This window comes from Synchiropus splendidus, chromosome 1 (genome assembly GCF_027744825.2).
Source record: "Synchiropus splendidus isolate RoL2022-P1 chromosome 1, RoL_Sspl_1.0, whole genome shotgun sequence".
Taxonomy (NCBI): Eukaryota; Metazoa; Chordata; class Actinopteri; order Syngnathiformes; family Callionymidae; genus Synchiropus; species Synchiropus splendidus.
The window spans coordinates 50076488-50096019 of NC_071334.1; the positions used below are offsets into that span (position 1 = coordinate 50076488).

At 44.5% G+C, this 19532-nt stretch overlaps 1 protein-coding gene across 3 annotated transcripts in view; it reads left to right on the forward strand.

Moving 5' to 3' along the window:
• The window catches only part of LOC128771588 (beta-1,3-galactosyltransferase 1-like), a 108096-nt gene extending 93906 nt beyond the window's left edge, over positions 1-14190 (forward strand). For all 3 annotated transcript variants that reach the window (XM_053887040.1, XM_053887049.1, XM_053887060.1), the window contains one exon: positions 11128-14190. In XM_053887040.1, the coding sequence (XP_053743015.1) occupies positions 11331-12356 (1026 nt within the window). In that variant the 5' untranslated portion in view covers positions 11128-11330 and the 3' untranslated portion in view covers positions 12357-14190. The remainder of the gene's footprint in view (positions 1-11127) is intronic.
• Positions 14191-19532: the final 5342 nt, after the last annotated feature.

The following is a 19532-nucleotide window of genomic DNA, read 5'->3' on the forward strand; positions in this document are numbered from 1 at the left end:
CGAGGCTGCAGAGGAAAATCCCGAAACAGATCTCTCTGCGCGTGAAAACTAATGCTGAATGCTACTCTCAGACAGAGGTTTGCCCCCGGCTAATGTGCCTGAGCAGAGTTTGGGCTGAAGTCAACACGGAAGTGGTGCTGGAGCATCAGGCATCTGAGCAGCAGCCAAATCTGCTGGCCGCTATCGATATCCCATTTCCTCTGTCACTACTAAGCTGCTTTGCATTCAGTGGGGTATCACTGAGTGTCCAGCCCGTAATACCGACTATAGCAGCCAATCTGCTTCTCCACAAAAATCAAGTGTTTATTATTCAGGAAACAAAAGCTGGTGGTGCATGCGGGACCTCGCAGCCTTGACATTTTAATTGTGCCTCTCTCATATTAGGTGGGATGCAAACCAATTTGGCCGTTGCAGTTAAATTCCTCCCTCAGTAATTCCTCTTTTGAATGTTTCCAAGCAGCCATAATGGGTTTTCAACTTGGCAGAAGATTGGAGGAAAAGAGGATCAAACATTAAGCAGCAGACACTGTTTTTTTTGTGTGTAGTGGACAATTCTAAACAGCTGTAGCTGGTGATAACACATGAGTTCCTGGGTCTCACTTTTGAGGCTCTGTGCGTTCCTGGAGGGCTGCCAATTCACTCTGCCATGCACAGGGTTTTATTAGGAAGCGCCGCACTCAGATCCACAGCCTTAATTAAGACCATTTCGTCACCGCTACAAGGACGTTTAGTATCCATTGTGCTTTGAGGCGGAGCACTTTACAAGGTCGAAAATGATTTGATCTTTTTCTGGGAGCAACCCTGGCCAACAGCCAGCCGGTGATTCATGCAAGTTAATTGGATGGAATAATATACATCAAAGCGGGTGCGTGTCCACCTGCCCATCCACGGTTCCCGACAAACCTCTGTCTTACTGTGGTTCCATGTATCCATTCAAGTTCAAGGAAAGTCCATATGGGAAGAGATCATGAGATAGTCGTCTTCTATTCTGTCCGTGTTGTGCTACTGATACGTGAGAAGGTAGGCAAGTAGGTTGTATTCATTTTTGGATTTTCCAACTAGCCATGACATCCCAAGGTACTAGTGAAGGGCTGATGGGGCTTCATGAAACAGTGTCCGAATATTCAGATGGTGCTGTTGGTTTAAAAATAATGTGAGGTTTAAAGATTTTAGTGCAGTGAGCGCCATCGAGTGGGCTCTGAAAATAAGGACTGTTTCATGAAGCCTCTTCAATTCTTCTATACTCGTAGCGGACATACGAGAAATGCCTTGAATTGTTTGAGTTTTACCCCACATTTTTTTTTCTCTTCTGCCAACATCGTCTTCTATTGGTGCGTTGAACTCGGGCTGCAGAACTTGCCGTTTCTTTTTTCAATTTCAACTATATAAAATCATCTCGCAGAAGGTTGTGCATGCTTTTAAATAATGGCTGTGATGTTATTCAAGTTGGTATTTGCCAAGTGTCCAGCCCAAGGTATACTACTACTTACAGTGTAAGTGACGTGTACTTCAGTAATCCAGATTGTTTGTAATCCATGCACCGGCATTTGACTTTTGCTCATATTACTCCCCAATACTTTCAGGAACGTCTTCATGTTTGTCACATCCTGTAAAAGTTCAATTTCAAAGTACTTTCGTCAGCAATTCTAGCGTCGGACCGTAAAGCGCCCACCTGCACTCCAAGGTAATATGCTGTCATCGGAACGTCTAACCGTGTTTGATACCTTTGATTTGTTCCTGATTCCTTTGCTTTCACCCGGAGCAATAAATAGCCGTCCCAATCACGCCCGGTTTTTATCGTCTTTCAATTGTTATTTACAGTCCCCACCTCCTGGTGTGGATGAAAGGAACGTCTCCTCACACACCATTTGACAGTTCTGCTTAAATCAGCAGCCATGGAAAGTGCAAGTGATGGAGGCTGCTTCCTGTTTTTCTTTGCCTTTCATTATGTCTGCTTTATTGAACCAGGCGGCGTGAATGTAACGTGTCAGCCCCAAGTTCACCGGATGATTTATTTACCGTCAGTTGTGTTTGCCCTCTCTGCTCTTCTGGTGCAGACCAACACCTCCAGTACAACAAAGTCATAGACATTACAGTCTATTAAAGCGCCTCTGTTTCTCTCTCTCGCACGCTCACACACACGCACGTGCGCACACACACGCACCGTCGCCGAACCCCTGAGCAAGGTCACTACGCTGCTCTAATGACTGCAATCAATTATCTGGGGCAACATAAAAACCAGACTGAGACTCCCACATCACCGCTGCCTTCAAGCTTTCGGCTCTGGCTCACAAAAGGTCATTTGATTGTCAAGGCAAAATAGAAGAAAACACTGGAGCTGCTAAATCCATAATTGATTCTTTCAAAGACACTTAAAGATAGTAATTACACGTCTATAAGAGCAAGAGCCGTCCTGACCTTTGTAAGAATTCCATCTGAAGTGGACACGGGCATTTTGTCTTGCCGAGAGCTTTCAAGTCAATCACTCATGTCATCATGTCAAAACCCTAGAAGGGCATGGTCCTGAGTGAACAAATGCAAGTGCAGAGCTGTCGGTGACCGTCGTAGTTGTTTATGGACGTTCAGTACAGTGATAGGAATTGGCATAATTCACACTGAGGAATGGAAAATATATGAAATGTACAGATTTCTTTACTATATGTTTAACTTAATGCATGATATACAAAATATATGTCTACAATCTTCAAGTGCAAGTAAACTGACGCTGTTCCAACTTGACATTGACGTCATATCACACAGTTGAAGACACTGGACATCAAAGAACTTACCATTTTTATTGTAATTGCAATTTTTTTTAGTATTTTATTATTATTCATATCGATATTATACTTTTCTCGAACTGATTGATGAACCTCATGAGTCCATCTAACTTATATTTTGTCCACTTGAGGCCACCGTAGCTATGTGTTGCCTGTGTTGTTGATGCTAAAATGGCCGAGAATACTTTACTTCCACAGACAAAATTGTTCTTTCTTTCTCTATTTCTTCACTTGACCAGCGTGGTGTCTCTGAAACTGTTACCGCCAGGGTCCGTCCCTCTCGTCCCCGCGCTCCTGTGCTCAATGTTTCCGCACATTTTGACCAATCACAAGGGACTTCACCACTCAAGTGGTGTTTCAGTCATTTGGTCATCTTTTATACTGATAATTGCCAGAGTGGAGGAGGTTTTGTTTTGGTTGGCATCTGACTAGCCCAGTAGATTTTGGAAGGAATAGAATCGATTCATTCTCACACTCATGGCTTCAAATAACGACTGTCCTCGAGTGACTTGTGTCCGAGGGCATGTTCGTCCTTCTGTGGCACATCTTCACGACATAGGCTCGTGGCTCGTGTCACATATGAGACCAGTGAAACACCCGTGTGGCACCATACAACACAGAAGGCTGCGATTGTTGTTGGCATAGGATGCAAAAGTACACTTGATACTCCCCACTGTGGGACAAATAAAGGACATCTAATCTTATTTAGTCACGATTTGACACTAAAGAATCACCATTCACAAGCCCTACTAAAGCGCAAAAACATTTTGACTTCAAAGAACACAACATAAAATCAACCCAATGAAGTAAATGAACTTTCATGTCTCTGCAATGACAAAATGTGTTTGCATTGTTCGTCTGACCTTGAAAAGGTTGCTGTAGATTGCTAGTTTAAAGTTAGGAAAACTGCCAAACCATCACTGGTGGTCTCCAGTCTAGGGTTAAACACTTTCTCCCTTGGAATTCTTCTTCTTGAACCATGGACGTTGTTTTATAGATGTGATTAAATTGTGTTTTTCTGACGTCATGTGGAACTATCCTTGTGGCGGTATGCACTGTCTCTGTGCTTTTTTAAAACTTTAATTTGTTTTAAGTCATATGAAGAGACAAACAAAATGAGTAGGTCACAGTCTCAGTGGTACATTACATGTTTACTTTCCTAACCACATTTACATAGTACAGTGGGATGCAGTCGTTGATGTTTGATGTCAGTCGAATTTCATTCACTCCATTTGGTTGTCGAGGTGGACCCCCGAATCTGATGCTATCCATCCGTAGAATGGTTGTTTTTCTAGTCAATATCCATTCATTCATGTAGACTCCTACTGTGCCCATTCTACAGGCATCCTACTGTAGATTTAAGTTATGTCAACGGATGCCAAAATCACATGGCCATGGAAATATGTTCTGCTAGCTTACATGACTTGTTTGCCAACGAAGGCTAAAGCTAACCCTTATTGGCGTGTTATCAGAGCTCGAAACGCTGGGAGTAAAATTAGAACAATATTTATTGAACACAAATAAAACATGAACAATTACCTGAACAGTCAACGTAAAACCGTTGCAAGGAGACAAATGCACAGGGAAGGGGAAAAACCTGAAACAGAACGCAGGCAAATAAAAACAATGCCAAAAACAGGGAGAACCAAAACATATTTGGTTCATTGCCTCAGTGCTATAGAGCAATGGACACATGAACGTGCCGTAACGTTGACGTGACTTCTATGCGCTGGCAGCATCCTCTCGCTTCTCCGTGTAGTTCCTGGCTTGGTGATCTCATCATCATTAGACTCGCACCTCTCCATCAAGCCTTCTTCACCTAATTTGCAGCTCTGAATATCGGCCTCACCCTTCCTCATTTGTCTGAGTGGTTTTGGCTTGCTGATCTCCTGTCGTCAACTCTCTACCGCCTGACGGATTCCAGCCTTGTCTCACCCCTCTAACTGCTGATCTCCAGATGTCGTAGGGGATTACTTGGTTTTGACCTTTGCTTGATTTTGGGAATCAATTCCCCACGCATTCAGCCTGAGTCGACTGTTTCTCCCTCCTCTCCGCGAGGCTCTCTGAGTTTCGCCGCCCTGCGCTGTCGGTTGAACAAGAGCTGTCGAGTGATTGCTGCTGAGCGAAATCTCAGCAAGATTATCACGTTAACCTCTTATGACCCGAGCTTGAGTTTTGCTTTTTGCAAATTGAGAGAAGAATTACTTGTGCAGACATTTATTTGGAAGAAAAGTTGTTTTTGCTGAGACTAATGAATGTTTGTGGACAATTATGATTCACAAAGCTGTTATCAATAATACTTCTATTATAACTACAGTGGTACCTCGGTTCTCGACCACCATCCGTTCCAGACGGCCGTTCGAGAAGCGATTTGTTGGATATCTGAATCGATTTTTCCCATTACATTGAATGGAAAAAGAAGTAATGCGTTCCAAGCCTTAAAATAGTCTTTTGTAGGAGTGAATGTAGAGTGTCTGCTGCAGGTGCGCTGTTCCTCTATGTGTGTGGCCGCTGCATGTGGGAGGGGTTGCCGAGTGAGTGACGTCTCTCCAGAAGTGAAGAGGTGCCCGGTGCGTGTCCAGCTCTGAATGTGCGCTTCTGTGCAGTTTGGCTGTGACAAAGTCATAAACCAAGTCACGCTCTGTCCCAGACTCGCCTCATCCCTGTCCCAGCTCCAGCCCACAACAGGACATCAAACCCTGGAATGTGCACCTCCCCTGTGACACTCTACCACGGTCCAGTGCGGAGACAGGAAAGGTTTTACACCTCAATATGAAGAAAAAACAGTCAGTAAATGTAGCTAACGGGACACGTCTGCATACAGAGGCTGCGTTATACACAATAACAAAGCGCGTCGTGGGTCAGCTGATCGGTCCGCGCACGTTTTTTCCGGCTTTTTTCGGGGGCGTTCGAGTTCTGGATTTTAGTTTGAAATCAGAAGCAAAAAAATCTCGAAATATTTGTTCAAACTCCGATTTTTTCTAACTCTGATTTGTTCGAAAACCGAGGAACCACTGTATATATGTCAGATGTCATGAAGCTGCTGACTTTATTCTACATATTGCATGTACACTAGATTCAGTCTCTTGAAGAGAATGTTCTATCCTCTTCTGTTTTCATTCAGAAATTGTTGCACCAATCTTGTGTCTTTGCATGTACTTCCTTCCTTCTTTTTTTCTCACTGAGATGGCTCTAATGTTGTGGTATCACTACAGATTGGTGTAGGCACTGACCCTTGAACAATATTTAAAAAAAAATTAAAGTAGATGTTGGGACCTAAGTGGATACAGGAAGTCAGATCAATGTAGGATCAATGCTATTGCTTGACTATTGTTTTATGCCTTCAAAGATCATAGTACTTGTAGAGTATTTTAACCACAGAAACGTAATGGTATGAAGTACTGAACTTGGTCTTTTGTAACGGTGTGGCCTTTCTCAGGCTGAAGGGATTCTTTTCAGAATAACATCACAACCAAGACCTGAATGAAAAATCGTCATTTTAGTCTTTGTTCATATAAGCAGTGGCAATGGTATCGAAAATATTTGATCGACACCCAGCCTTCATCTTTGATCAATTGATTCATGAGCTGAAGGGTACTGTAGATGATTGTTTTGACGTTCTGTCTAATTTAATAGACCCATTTACAATTATTTCTCAAATGGCTACAGCTTCAGAAATGTGTGGTTTATATTGCCTTCATCAGTTTATGAATGTTTCTGTAGTTTAATGCGAGTACATTAGCGCCCACAGACAGAAGCACTTCTGCGGATCAGTTGAACACACAGTCACTGAAGACTGTGTCTTATTTACTCTCCAGGCGTCTTGGCTTCAGCTTTAAATCAGCCACAAAAGTGGCGGCAGAATTTGGATGGGGACGTTTACGAGACGGGGAGTCTAAGAAGAGTGGCATGTTTGTTGTGTTTTTAACATTTTACAATCTGCCATTTCCCTTCAGAATACTGGCGCTGATGGCTGACTCGTTCTCAGTTTGCAAAATATCCACATTTGTCACAATCCATCGCTGAGGCTGTCAGATCTGGATGGCAACGCTACTTTAATAGATCAGTCAAGTCCCACTTTAGGGGAAATCGCTTCTGTGGAGGAAATTTGGGTTACATTAACCGATGCGCTGAGGGACACACAACTCACTTCGCTGTAAAGATGACAAACCTGTTCAGGGGCAAAATCATAGCAGATTTTTCGCGCGCAGACGGAGAACAAAGTGAAGGAAATAGTTTACTGGAGGCCAAGGATATTATTAAGGGAGATGAAGGAGTTGAGGCGGAAGCGCTGCAGAGATGAAAGTCCAGCTCTAAAACCTGAGCACACATGGAAGGCAGTTAAGGGACAAAGGGCGTCGGCGGCTACGGTCTCAGCAGGGAGGCGTTGCTGCCTTGTGGTGGACTAATTGAGGCCCATGTGGGAGTTAATGAATTTTTATGGCTCCATCTTGATATTATTGCATATATTCATGGGTGATAAGTACAGTATTATACTCATTAGTGACTCCTCATCAGATGGAAAGTATATACTGTATTTTACATTCCAGAATGTATGTCACACCTGCAAGAAATGGAGCATGAAGAAGAAAAAAACATATTTTCCAGGCACATTTATTTGACTAAATCCATTGCATGAAGCGATAACACGGCAGAGGTCCTCCCGCAAAGTCATCCGTACAAAGACATTGGAGCAGAATGTAGACAAGAAGACTGAGAAGCTGTGGAGGGAATGTTGACATTCGTTGTACTGATGAGAGTAAAAACACTGAGGCTGGGACGATAGACTTCTGTCCCAATTCAACTGGGATACCTCAGCACTGATTTATATTGTGATTCTTTGTCCCGATTTGTGTTGCGATTCGGATTTATTCATTTTAAAAAATGAGCAGAAGTTAGCGGAGAGCGCTAACATGTTAGCACAGGTCTGTTAACTCGCTCATAACAAGCATGAAGTTGAAATGAGCAAATGAGGCTGGTGTCGCGCCGCGCTTCCTATTTGTCTTGCTTCGAGCCAACTGACCATGTATGAACACAAAGCACTTGGCACAATGGAGTGTCAGTTGGCTGCCTGGTCTAGGCATCAGCTACATGAGTTCTTGGTCTACATTTGACAATAATTGGTGTTTGAAAGTTTGTTACGAGTATTAAATTAATGTTTTGATCGGCTGCTCTGTTGAGCAGGGCTATTTTCACCTTCTGTTTATCAGTAAATGTTGAGGGAAAACTGATTCTGGCAAGAAATATCGTTATTTAATATTGTGAGAAAAAACAGTGATACATTTGAGAACTGCAAAATACGGTACACTTCTACATATCTAGTTTTCAATATCAAAGCTCACAATTCTTCATCATGTTTGGTCTGATCATGAACAAAGGTGTGACTGGTCATTATAAGTGCTCGAGTTGGTGAGGAACAGTTCTTTGGCTTTTGGCATTTGACATCTTCAACATCATGACAGCTCCTGTGAAGCGCGCCTTTCACTCCTCACACCCCTGACAGTCGTCTCCACCTGTTCCACCCTACTTGCACCTTTGATTTCTGTCTCCTGTTGGGTTATCCACATTAGATAACTCAACTGGACATCAACACAACTTAGTGATGGGTTGATGAGGCTTCATGAAACATTGTCCTTATTTGCAGAACCCACTAGGTGGCACTCTCTGCTCTAAAATCTTTGGATTTGAACGATCATTTCAAAGACACATCACATCATTTTTAACCAAGTAAACAAGGACACGGTTTCATGAAGCCTCATCAGCACATCACTAGAAATTCTAGAGACAATAGACGTGGATCATAAAGGCGGTAGCTGAAGTCTTTAGCACTGCATTTATCTTGACTTTATATAACTTTAAATGACATCTAATGTTTTGTAAATGTTGCTGTTAGATGTCAGATATAACCAACATAAATGGCATTTAATGTGCTTCAAAGCAATTCATTCATTCATCAAAGCCTTACATCTCAATTCATCACCTAAATCTGGTTTGAACAGAAAACCAAAAAAAACATACTGAAGTACTTGCACTTTTGGTTCAAAGATCACAGTGATGCAGCCTATGCATCAGTTCTTTTAAATCAGCCGTGTTCTTAGAGTCACTCACAATGGCTCTTCTGCGCTGCCTTTTCACAAGCAGCTGCGTCTGTTGTTGGGAGGTGATGATAATGTGAAGTTCTGCGCCTAATGGAGCAGCGACCAGCGGCGCTGAGCGCAGTTCGAGGTTGCTAAATTGACTTCCTGGGGCTCGGAGAGGGTTACATTTAAAACACTTCAGCACTTAATGCGGGTGCACAGCAGAGGGAGACCCTCTCCCCACTGACACCAATTCCCACCCGGCTCTCTGTCATGAGGCGCCGTCATGACGACCCGCTGAGCTCAGCAGATTGTTAGCGCTGTATCTTCTAAATGGCTGTTAATAATAGCTAATTGTAATGGCAGTTTTGATTCTGCCTAATAGCTGCACGATGCATTAGTCAACAACATTCCCTCCTTGTAAGTCCACAGTTGTCTTATACTGTTATTACGATGTATAAAATGAGGCTGGTAGGTGACTGTGTGAAAGGCCAGCTCATCTAAACCAGAGTCACAGTCTAAGAACGCCATGTAAAACGTGGAAATTCATGAAATGTTCAAGTCAAGAAACCCATTAGATCAGATTAGACTGCCTCTATTCTTCTGTGTTCCCGTGATCTTTTTGGAAAGAGACATAGTCAGCGCCTCCTCAGCACAGTGACAGTGTGAAATCACACACTCATGATTCAGTTGGTGGGAGGTGAGCATTAGGTCTCTAGATGTTTTCTGTTGCGTCTTCCTTTGAAGAGTTCGGCATCTGTACTTTAAAAGAGTACGGTGTGAAGAAAGTGCCGACGGAGGTGAGTGAAAGATGGTCTGCAAACAGGAGAGTTGATTGTGGAGGAGGAGGGAGGTCAATGAAAGATGGATGTAGTGATTCAGAGAATCAGTTCAAGAGAGAGCGACAGGAAACGGAGTTAACGCAGTGGCAATTTAATGGCTTTTTGAAGAATGATTGCTCTCTGATCTGTCGATAAATTTGAGGTGTAATAGACCTCTAAAGGAAGAGAGGCAGAAATGGTGGAAAACTTGGGGAAGATGAAGGCGCGGAGCAAGAAAAGGCAGAGAAACAGATAGAGACGGATAAAGCACCTAGTCAAGTCGAGAAGGGGCGAGTGATTGAAAGGGAGGAGGTGGGAAAAGCCGTCATGATTAGACGGATTCCACTGGACCGTGAGATTGATGGCCATGCTACTGAAAAGTAGGAGGGACCTGGGGATAGAGACGAGATGAGATAGCAGAAATGAACATGAAGCAAGGGGGGGGGAAAGTCTCGGTGTAAAGAAGCTCTGTCTGATGAAAGTGTGAGCCCACCCCTTCCCTCTTAATCCAGAGCAGGTGCCAAATCTTTGACCTGGAAAAGATTGATGCACTGTTTGATGCAAGAGAAAAGGCTTCTTCCATGAAACCATCGTACGATGGTTTTGATGTTTCGCTTTGAAAAGGTCTCAAAATCTTTACGTGAAGTTTCCTGTATTCGGTTCCTCTCCAGCAGCCTGAGAGCAGCAGCAGTCCAGTTTAACCCAAATAGACACGCTATCAGTGGCGAAGCTAATGCAGCAGAAGGCCTTTATTTTGAAGGCAAACAACCACAACTATCAGCCCCAGTATGGGTCAAACATCAATTATTCATAAATGTGTTCAACAGAGCTGCTGCGACGTGAGAAAGTTGTTGCCTGATTTGTCTTTTTTTGCTAGAACGCTAAAGATTTAACCTGACGGAGTTTGAACCCCTCAAGTTGCAACCGCGGGCTGAGTTTCCTGACGCGTCACTCCTTAATCTGGTCGTTCTTAACCGTTTTAATAATTCAGATGGAGCTGAAGCAAGTTCTTCAGCTCTAACGGTCAATAAAACTCTGCTACTGCTGTGCGCTGAATTCCCAGCTTAACAAAGCCTATTATAGAGATTGTTAAATGCACAAGTTGAGCTTGACTTTTAGCGGATGTAATGGAAGGAAACCCCAGAGTCGATGTTAATGCTGCCCCATGAGGTTGTTTCCCTTTCTCTGCTTTGATTACTCTCCTCCGCATCTCCCCTCAGACTCTAAGTCTGATACGCCAATCTGTGTCTTCTCAGAGGGGAGGTAAACAGAGCTCGCAGCTCTGGTTCGGCATCCTGCAATGTTCACTTCCTTTAGACCACAGCGTTCCAACGGTTAATGTGACAGAAGATTCAGATACCCAAAATGTGATCTAAGTATTCAGGCATGTGTGTCCTCTCCTCTTCTTTACCTTTTTACTGACGTTGTTTTTCTTCTCACCCGTTTTAGGTTCCGCTGGAGTGAAGCTGGCCGGCGAGCCGAGATGGGCCACAGTAAGGTTCTGGAAATCTCCTTCGACAGCTGTCTAGTAACATAACCGTGCAGTTGAGAGCTCCATCGTGAACGTCGATGCCATATGTGCGGCGGCGGCAGCCTCACGCTGCACCGCCAAAAGTAGGTCGACCCATGGAGGCGTGGCCCAAACTCTTCAAATGCTGCTGCCCGTAGTGATGCCGCCCGAGTTACCAGCAATGCCTTCTAAGGTGTCCTGCTTATACCTGCTGACCGTGGTTTGCTGGGCCAGTGCTCTGTGGTACCTGAGTGTGTCCCGCCCCTCCACCTCCTTCGTGGGTCAGATGAATATTCCAGTCAGGAAGACGCCAAAGCTGAGCAAGAATGCGACTTTCAGTAATATTCGGACGAGATCCCTCAACCCCCATGATTTCGACTACCTCATCAACGAAGCAAAGAAGTGTGAGCCGGAGCCCCCCTTCCTCGTCATCCTGATCAGCACCACCCACAAAGAGTTTGATGCCCGGCAGGCCATCAGAGAGACGTGGGGGGATGAAGGCACGTTTCCCGACGTGCGCGTGGTGACGCTCTTCCTGCTGGGTCGCAGCGTGGACGCCGTCCTCAACCAGATGGTGGAGCAAGAGAGTCAGATCTTTCACGACATCGTTGTTGAGGACTTCATTGACTCCTACCACAACCTGACCCTGAAGACAATGATGGGCATGCGCTGGGTGGCTACTTTTTGCTCCAAGGCCCAGTACGTTCTTAAAACGGACAGTGACATCTTTGTCAACATGGAGAACCTGATTTACACGCTTCTTAAACCTACCACCAAGCCCAGGAGGAGGTATTTCACTGGCTATGTCATCAATGGGGGGCCCATCAGGGACATGCGTAGCAAGTGGTACATGCCCCGAGATCTCTACCCAGAGAGCAAGTACCCGCCATTCTGCTCTGGCACCGGCTACATCTTTTCAGCAGACGTGGCTGAGCTCATTTTCAAAACCTCGCTGCACACCAGGCTGCTGCACCTGGAGGACGTCTATGTGGGCGTCTGCCTGCGGAAGCTGGGCATCCATCCTTTCCAGAACAGCGGCTTTAACCACTGGAAGATGGCCTACAGCCTTTGTCGCTACCGCCGCATCGTCACCGTCCACCAGATATCCCCTGAGGAGATGCACCGTATCTGGAATGACATGACCAGCAAGAAGCACCTGAAATGTTAGCAGGACTGCCTCTTCACACTGGGGGAATTGAACCATTCCATCGTGATGCATCTGTAGAAAGTGCTGGCAAACACTGTACGGAACATTCCTGCCAGCTGAGAGACCCCTGCAGAAGCATCCGGAACTTTTGTCTACACGCCAGCCGCTTGGCCAGTACTCTCCTGAGTACCCCGCCAAAACTAAGTAGTCTGTTTTTCCCTCCACCTCCGTCACCTCTGAGGTGTTTGAAGTGCAGAAACTCACTTCCGAGAACAGTGTTACATTTGGAATATTTAATTTTTTTTCTTTTGCCGTCAGTGGGAAGATTTGCTGTTTAAAAGAGATGAAAAACTCCTTGTCAGAAAGATGATTAAACCCTTTGCCAATGCGGACACCTACTCACCCACCTTGTTTTTGACAAGACACCTTGTCGTACTTATTTAGTATTTTTCTGACATTGACAATATTGTGCTCAAAGTAGCCTCCAGGTTTCAGAAGTGCTTACTGCATATCCAAAATCCTATTCTGCTGCTCAGAATTCTCTTAAAGTCGATCTGAAACACTTGTGTTGTGGAGGATTATTTCAAAACTTAATTGTGCGACACGGAACTTCTGAATGTTTTACACGTCATTTTGCTCGTTGTATTTCTGAAAGAGGTGTAGACGCCGGATGTACTGCGACTGCTTTCATCATAGTGACAAATGTGACCTCATCTAGGAACCTCTGGTGTTGCGCCGACAGCTGAACGGTGGTGGATTTGTGCTGGTGGATGTCGACACTGATTTGCTTCTGTAATTTGCAGAAATGTTATTTCTTTATTGAGATGTATTTTCTTACAGCACATTCACAGTCTTTGTCATCCAAGAGAAAAAGTAATGCGCTATTCCCAGGTGAAATTTAGCTTAGCTCATCGTGTTACGTGAAGTTATTTGTCTTTGACGGGTTGTTCCATTCATCGACTTAAACATGCAAGTGAGCAGAGCCGAGGATCATGAGCTTAGTCAAGTGAAAGAGAATGGACACTGGGAACTTTAGTATTTATCCCAGACAACGCCGCCATGGAGTCGCTCTGTTGAACAACGACAGCTTGGAAACTGGCTCGGTGAAATGCTGTAAACTCTAGTTGAAACTGGAACTGCAGAAAATAATAGCATCTCATTAAATGACTTGTTAGTCGTAGCAGCTGTGGTCTGTTTGAGGCCGGTCCCAGTTCTCAGCACAGCTCACAGTCAAAAGTTTGAGGAAAAGACGCTGCAGTCAGATTTATGCTGTCGCAGTTGTCAGCGCGTGTCCATGACTCGGAAGAAGCCGTCTGCGCAATTGGCGACTCGCTGTTTCAACCACTTTGTCTTAAAATACAAGGATTTCTGAGAAAAATAGTATTTATGTCAAAATAAAGATCAAAGTTTGCTTTCAAACGTCTTCTTATTCTTCAACCCTTTGGATTTGATTATGAATGTGTGTTGCTTTCCATGCGTTTTAACTAAAAATTAACATTATAGTACCAAATGTCATATTTTATAAAAACCTAGTCTGAATGGAAATGTGCCCTCTGGAGCTCAGATAGAGATGGAAAGGACAAACACCCTGTCACAGGACAGTTTTGTTGCCGTATTGTTTGAGCGTGAATGCTGCACAGTGTCAGGCTGAGACAAGCGGCGGTGCTGAGCTCCGCCCCTGGCAGAGCCTGCGGTGTACAAGACCAACACCATTTCACACACACAAAATTGATAGACTCCATCATTTTCCCTTGTCAAATGCAGCATTCATTCATCGCAATAGCAAAGCGACTGCTGAAAATGACGCCTTGCAAATGGAGTCCTGAGTCAGAACATTCAGCGGCTACAGTGGATTCCTCTCCGTGTAAATACTCCACAAAACTTGGCGTATTCTGTGGACTGCAGAGTTTACATCGGCAGTGATTTCAAATAACTTCAGGCTTGTCGAAAGAAGCACCGGGCGTGACTTTAAAACTGCGCCTGACTATCAAAAGACTGTCTCGCTTTCATCTCTGCCGTAGTCTCAGCGGCTCTGCTTCCGGATTTCCATACGACGGAACGAATGAAGGGTCATTCAAAAGAAGACTGACTCGTGAAGACTGACTATAGTGAACACATTCTCCAAGTGTCAACTTTGACAGTCCTAACTCCACGAGACTTGCCGTACTCTGTGGACTTCAGAGTCATATCGACAGTGACTACAAATAACTTTAGCCTTTAGAAAGATGGAGGGTCATTCAAAATGCACAGTGAAGTGAATGGTCAAACACGTGACAAAACATTAAGCGTCACTATAGTTAAAGCTAACATGTTTGTAAAACGTTCATTTTCAAAGTATATACAGTAGTTTTCTATGTCAACTGGAGCTGCCCTTGTGGTCATTCTGTGAGACGGTGTTGCCCATATTCCAAGGCCAGTTAGACCCAGAGGGCGTTTAAAGACTGATAGGTACCTTAGTTCTTGACTCAGTTGCCAACATAAATCTAACTAACTTGCGAGTGCTGGTCACCAATCACTTATGCTGGTATCTCAGATGAACATGTACACTGTAATTCTCTATCCATCGTCTTCCATTTCATTGAGGGTGAAGCGGCAGCAACTGAAGCGAAGAAGAAGCCCAGACCTTCTTCTCCACAGCTCTTAATGAGGCATTGCTGGTCAACTGAGCGGAAAGATGTCGCCTCGGTCTGGTGACACTACCTCACGACGGAGACGTCAAGGAGGCAACCTGACAAGACGCCAGGTCCACCTCAAAAGACGGAAAGCCGAGGAACCGGTTTAGGCTGCTCCTTCTTCCTGGCACTTCGCAAATCACCGTCACAAGAGCCTGAGGTATTTAAACTCCTGCACTTTGGGCTGGAACTTGAGCTAGTTTTTGTCTGAAGGAGTCGATGCTCATCTCACCTGCAGTGGAAGTAAGCTAGGAGACACTGAAGTGTTCAGGCGCATCATCTAAAACTGTAAAAGGGTCTGCACGGATGGCGGCTGAGTTCTCAGAGTGTTTCTCACAGCTCAGGTTCTGCTTGATATTTGTCCTTGCGCTATTGAAATATTCTGGTTTTGGAATTAAATGTCTCTAGGAGGAAAGCCAGCCAGCGTTCAGATTCCAGTCACAATGACTATTTGTCATTCCGGCCTATTTTTACAATCCAGCTGTCAATGATGCGTCTCACCTATCGTCGCTGGCGCCCGCGTGCCTTGTCTTAACCAGCCAGCTAACAACTTCTCATCAGAGACACGTTTTTCTGGAGTACTTACGCTCACCTTGGAGGGTATATTTGTGGCTGTTTATCATCTCAGGGAGCTGCGCCACCGCCTCATTATCCCGATAAATAATAATAATTATCCTCCCCAGCATCTATTTAGGAACATTTAGTTCTCCTTTTGTTGTATTGGAAAATATTTCTGTCTCCAAGAGCCTCACTTTGTTACCTCTTAATGACTGCGTTCCTTCCACAGAGCGCGCCAGCCTGGCCGTCGGTGTCTGTGTGAAGCCATTGTTATTCTGGTCCTCCGCTCCGCTTGTGCTGCGTTCTGCATTCCTCTGATCACCCCCAGTGGCAAATGCAGTTTGATACAATACGCTGAGTAATAGAAAGTCGGCGCAGTAATTGGCCAAACAAGCCAGTGGTTGAGCTTTTAAAAAGGCCCAGGCTTTGGGAAAAAAAAAAAGAAAAGCCAGTGATTATTCTGGGGCTGGTGCTAAATGAACCTCATAAGGAGCGAGGCGGAGTGTGAGGCATCTGGGAACACTCTGATTTCAAAACAAAGCGTCAGAAGAAGGGCCTCGAAAATAAAACACTGTCGGGCACACAGCGGATCTGTTAGTCTGGCGGAAGCAAGACCTGAAGACGATGCTGGATTTGTTAAATCCACTCATGTGCGGCGGAGTTTTTAGTCACCCTTCAAACGGACCCGCGGCCTGTTGATGTGCTAACCTGAATTTAAAAGTACGATTCAGTGAAGAACCTGGATGTTCGTGGAAGTCTGCCAGAATTGGGTCTGGAACAGCTGCAGGGGTGGGATGGTAAACTGCGACTTGATAAGGATGTTATCAGCCCATTGAACGGCCATTTTGCATATCACCCATTCATATGGGCCAAGAGGCGCCTTCTGTGCCTTCGAGCTGGTACAGCTAACCGTGACCATTACAGATGGGCCTTCACCTCCGACATCACTGCCAAGAAATGCCATCATCTCGGGCAAAAAACAGCAACAATATTTCAATACTCTCCAGCAAACTCCTTCAAAACCCATCCCAACCCAAAACCCAGAAAACTGACGATGAAAAGAGGTCATCCAGGACTGGGGCCTCACTTATAAACCTTTGCATCGCTCCGCATGATACTGGTGTTCACAGCAGACCTAGGACGTGCGGTTTGCAGGCACCATAAAAAGTGACCTTGTTTGAAAGTAAATTGGACATTAAGATGTCATTCGCCTTGGTTTTCTTGATTTGAAGCCAAACAATATTTCACTCTAGTACCCGGATGCTCCGTCTTACTTCCTTCTTCAACAACGTGAAAAAGTGTCCAGTCGGACTCACTGAAGCTACTTGTGAATCAATAAAAATCTTTCTCTCTCCACCTCTTGTGTCATTGAGTAGATCAGATTCAGTATGTGCACTTCTCAATGGAACTCTTTTAGACACGTCTTCTGGGGTGCACAGATTCTATGTTTGTTTTTTTTATAAATGCACGTACTACAGTACGTGACATACACAGGACTTTTTTTTACTGTTTTTGTGGCCAACAGAGCTTGATTTTGTGCCATCCTTTTTTAAAGAAAAAAAAAACAAATGAAATTTTTTTCTATGGGAGATCAAAGTTATTTTCTGGCTCGTGCCCAGGATCACACATATGCTATGCCTCAATTTATATCATATATAATGATGTGAGTTTCCACTATGTTTGCCGTAAAATTTCGGTTTTATTGCACATAATTATTTAGACTACAAGTGTGTGACATCACAGCAGAATCCGACTGCCCCAGCGCTAAGGCTGATGCTACTAAACTATCACAGGTAGAAGCTAGCAAACATGAGCTGACATTGTTAAACACTTGCCGTGACCCTGGAGAGCTTGTCCCGCCTGCTGGCTCTCACTCCACCAACCTGAGACCTGCGACGAGCATTGGAGTTTGCTGTGACATATCACACAAAACCTACAGTAGCTTCTGATTTGATCGAAGAGCAGTGCCCTCAGAGCATTAGAATGCATCTTTCAAATTCACAGATATCATAGGTGAGATCTATGGCATATTTCAAGATGGATCAGAAAATTATTTTTGTCCGTCCATTGACTCCTGTCCACATTTTCAGTTAAGTTCGGTCCCATGAGGTGGAAGTAGATGGGTGTGGCTTATGCTCCCCATTCTGTGGTATGAACGTGGCCTGTAGGAGAAGAAGATATGTCCTATTGTTTTCCGGTCTTACCGTGGACGTCTGAGAAGGAATCACTGTAGCAGTGCATTGTGCGACTTTTTTTTTTTTTTACCAACATGGTTATGTATAATTACTATGTAGCGTACCTCATGTATAACATTGCCAGTCACATGTAGCGTGAAGGCTTGAGGCTGGCGAGCTCAGTGAAAAAGCAAACTTTGGTCACACTCTATATTCCAGTCTCATCTGTTATGCATTACTGGTATATATACATGAGGCATCATAACGCATGTGTATGGCTTTATGGAAGACGTTATGAATAGTCATAATCATGCGTCATGTTACGTAAGTATTTTAAGGATCAGATGTCGAGATTCTTGAGTGAGAACCAGATTAAATGAAATTCACGATTTATAATACTAAATAAATATGTGATGCCTTACTAATGTATTAATAATGCCCGATTTATGTAAAGAGTTACCAAACTTCTTTGTGAGGATCATTAAAAAATGCTTTGGTTTATTTTTAAAAGTGCATCTCTGACTTTGAGGCAGTTATTTTATTTATATTTTCCTTGTGGCGAGGAAAGTGTCAGCCAGGATTTAGCGTCATGCTGGAACATCATTATTCTGTGACCTGGAGTTTTGAGACATTGTTTGTCTGGACTGCATCACAAACGTGGCCCCACATTTATTGTCGCACATCCTCGGTGGTACGAGGAAACTGAAATTGGCGTGAAAGAAGTCGTCCTGCTCCTGCGACGAATCCGGTCACTACATCAAGGATCATCGTGAAGCAACGTATCCAAGATTCAACACCGAGGCTTGACACTGAACTTGTTTTGACAGCTAAACAAGTCGATGTGAGCGCCCCCAACTGTGAATTTTAAATACTCCAGATATGGGTCCAGAAGCCGCAGCGCCGTCTGCGGATGTAAAACTTATCAGAATTTTGATATCTGGCATTAATATTGATATGTTTCAGGAGTGAGTGTCCTTGTTGGTGACAGCACTTCAACTGGATGGATGGCTTTCTGTCATCCTTCAGCAGATAGATGGGATTTAAATAGGGAACATACATTGTGGCGCAGGGCCGGGAACCGGAGGCGCCTGAGGAGGGTGACAGCCTCAAATTGAAATGCAGCAAATTAACCCTTTAGGCCCCGGGTTGTGTGAGAACTTGTGTCAGCGTCACCTTCATGTGACGTTTATTAATGACCATCTACAGGAGCCTCGCAACAGTTCCATATTCATCACATGGACCTCTGAGACGTGTTGGAAAAATGTGGGCGACGGATGGCAGAGTCGACTTAGTCGAACCATTCTTACACGCCGCCTGAAGTCGACACATTTATTACAGTAATCATTCATATTCCAACATGGCCGTCATCGGGTCATTTAAATTCGCCAATGACTCAAACTGTTGAGGGCGCGGCAGGACTAGAAGGAGAGGTGACAATGTCACGTGTCGTGTGGAAGCACCTCCTCCTTCACACAGTGTCGACCTGACCAGTGAGAAGAAGCTCCTCACTCCCATAGTGAACATTAATATACTGATGCTGGGAAAGTGGACTTGTGCGCCCCCTACCGACGCTGAAGGCTGCCGCCAGTGTTGCAGGTTGAGGCATTAGATGCTCAATTGAAGCACGTGTTCTGCCATCCGCTGCAAACCCTGACGCCGTGGGCAGCGCGTCGCACAAAACGATGCCATTTCTGAGAAGAAATGCTAGATTTTGTTTGTCCACTTCCATCCACCGCTTCCACTAAACACTCTTCTCAATAAATGGCATGTCACCGTAGGATTGAGTTTCACCT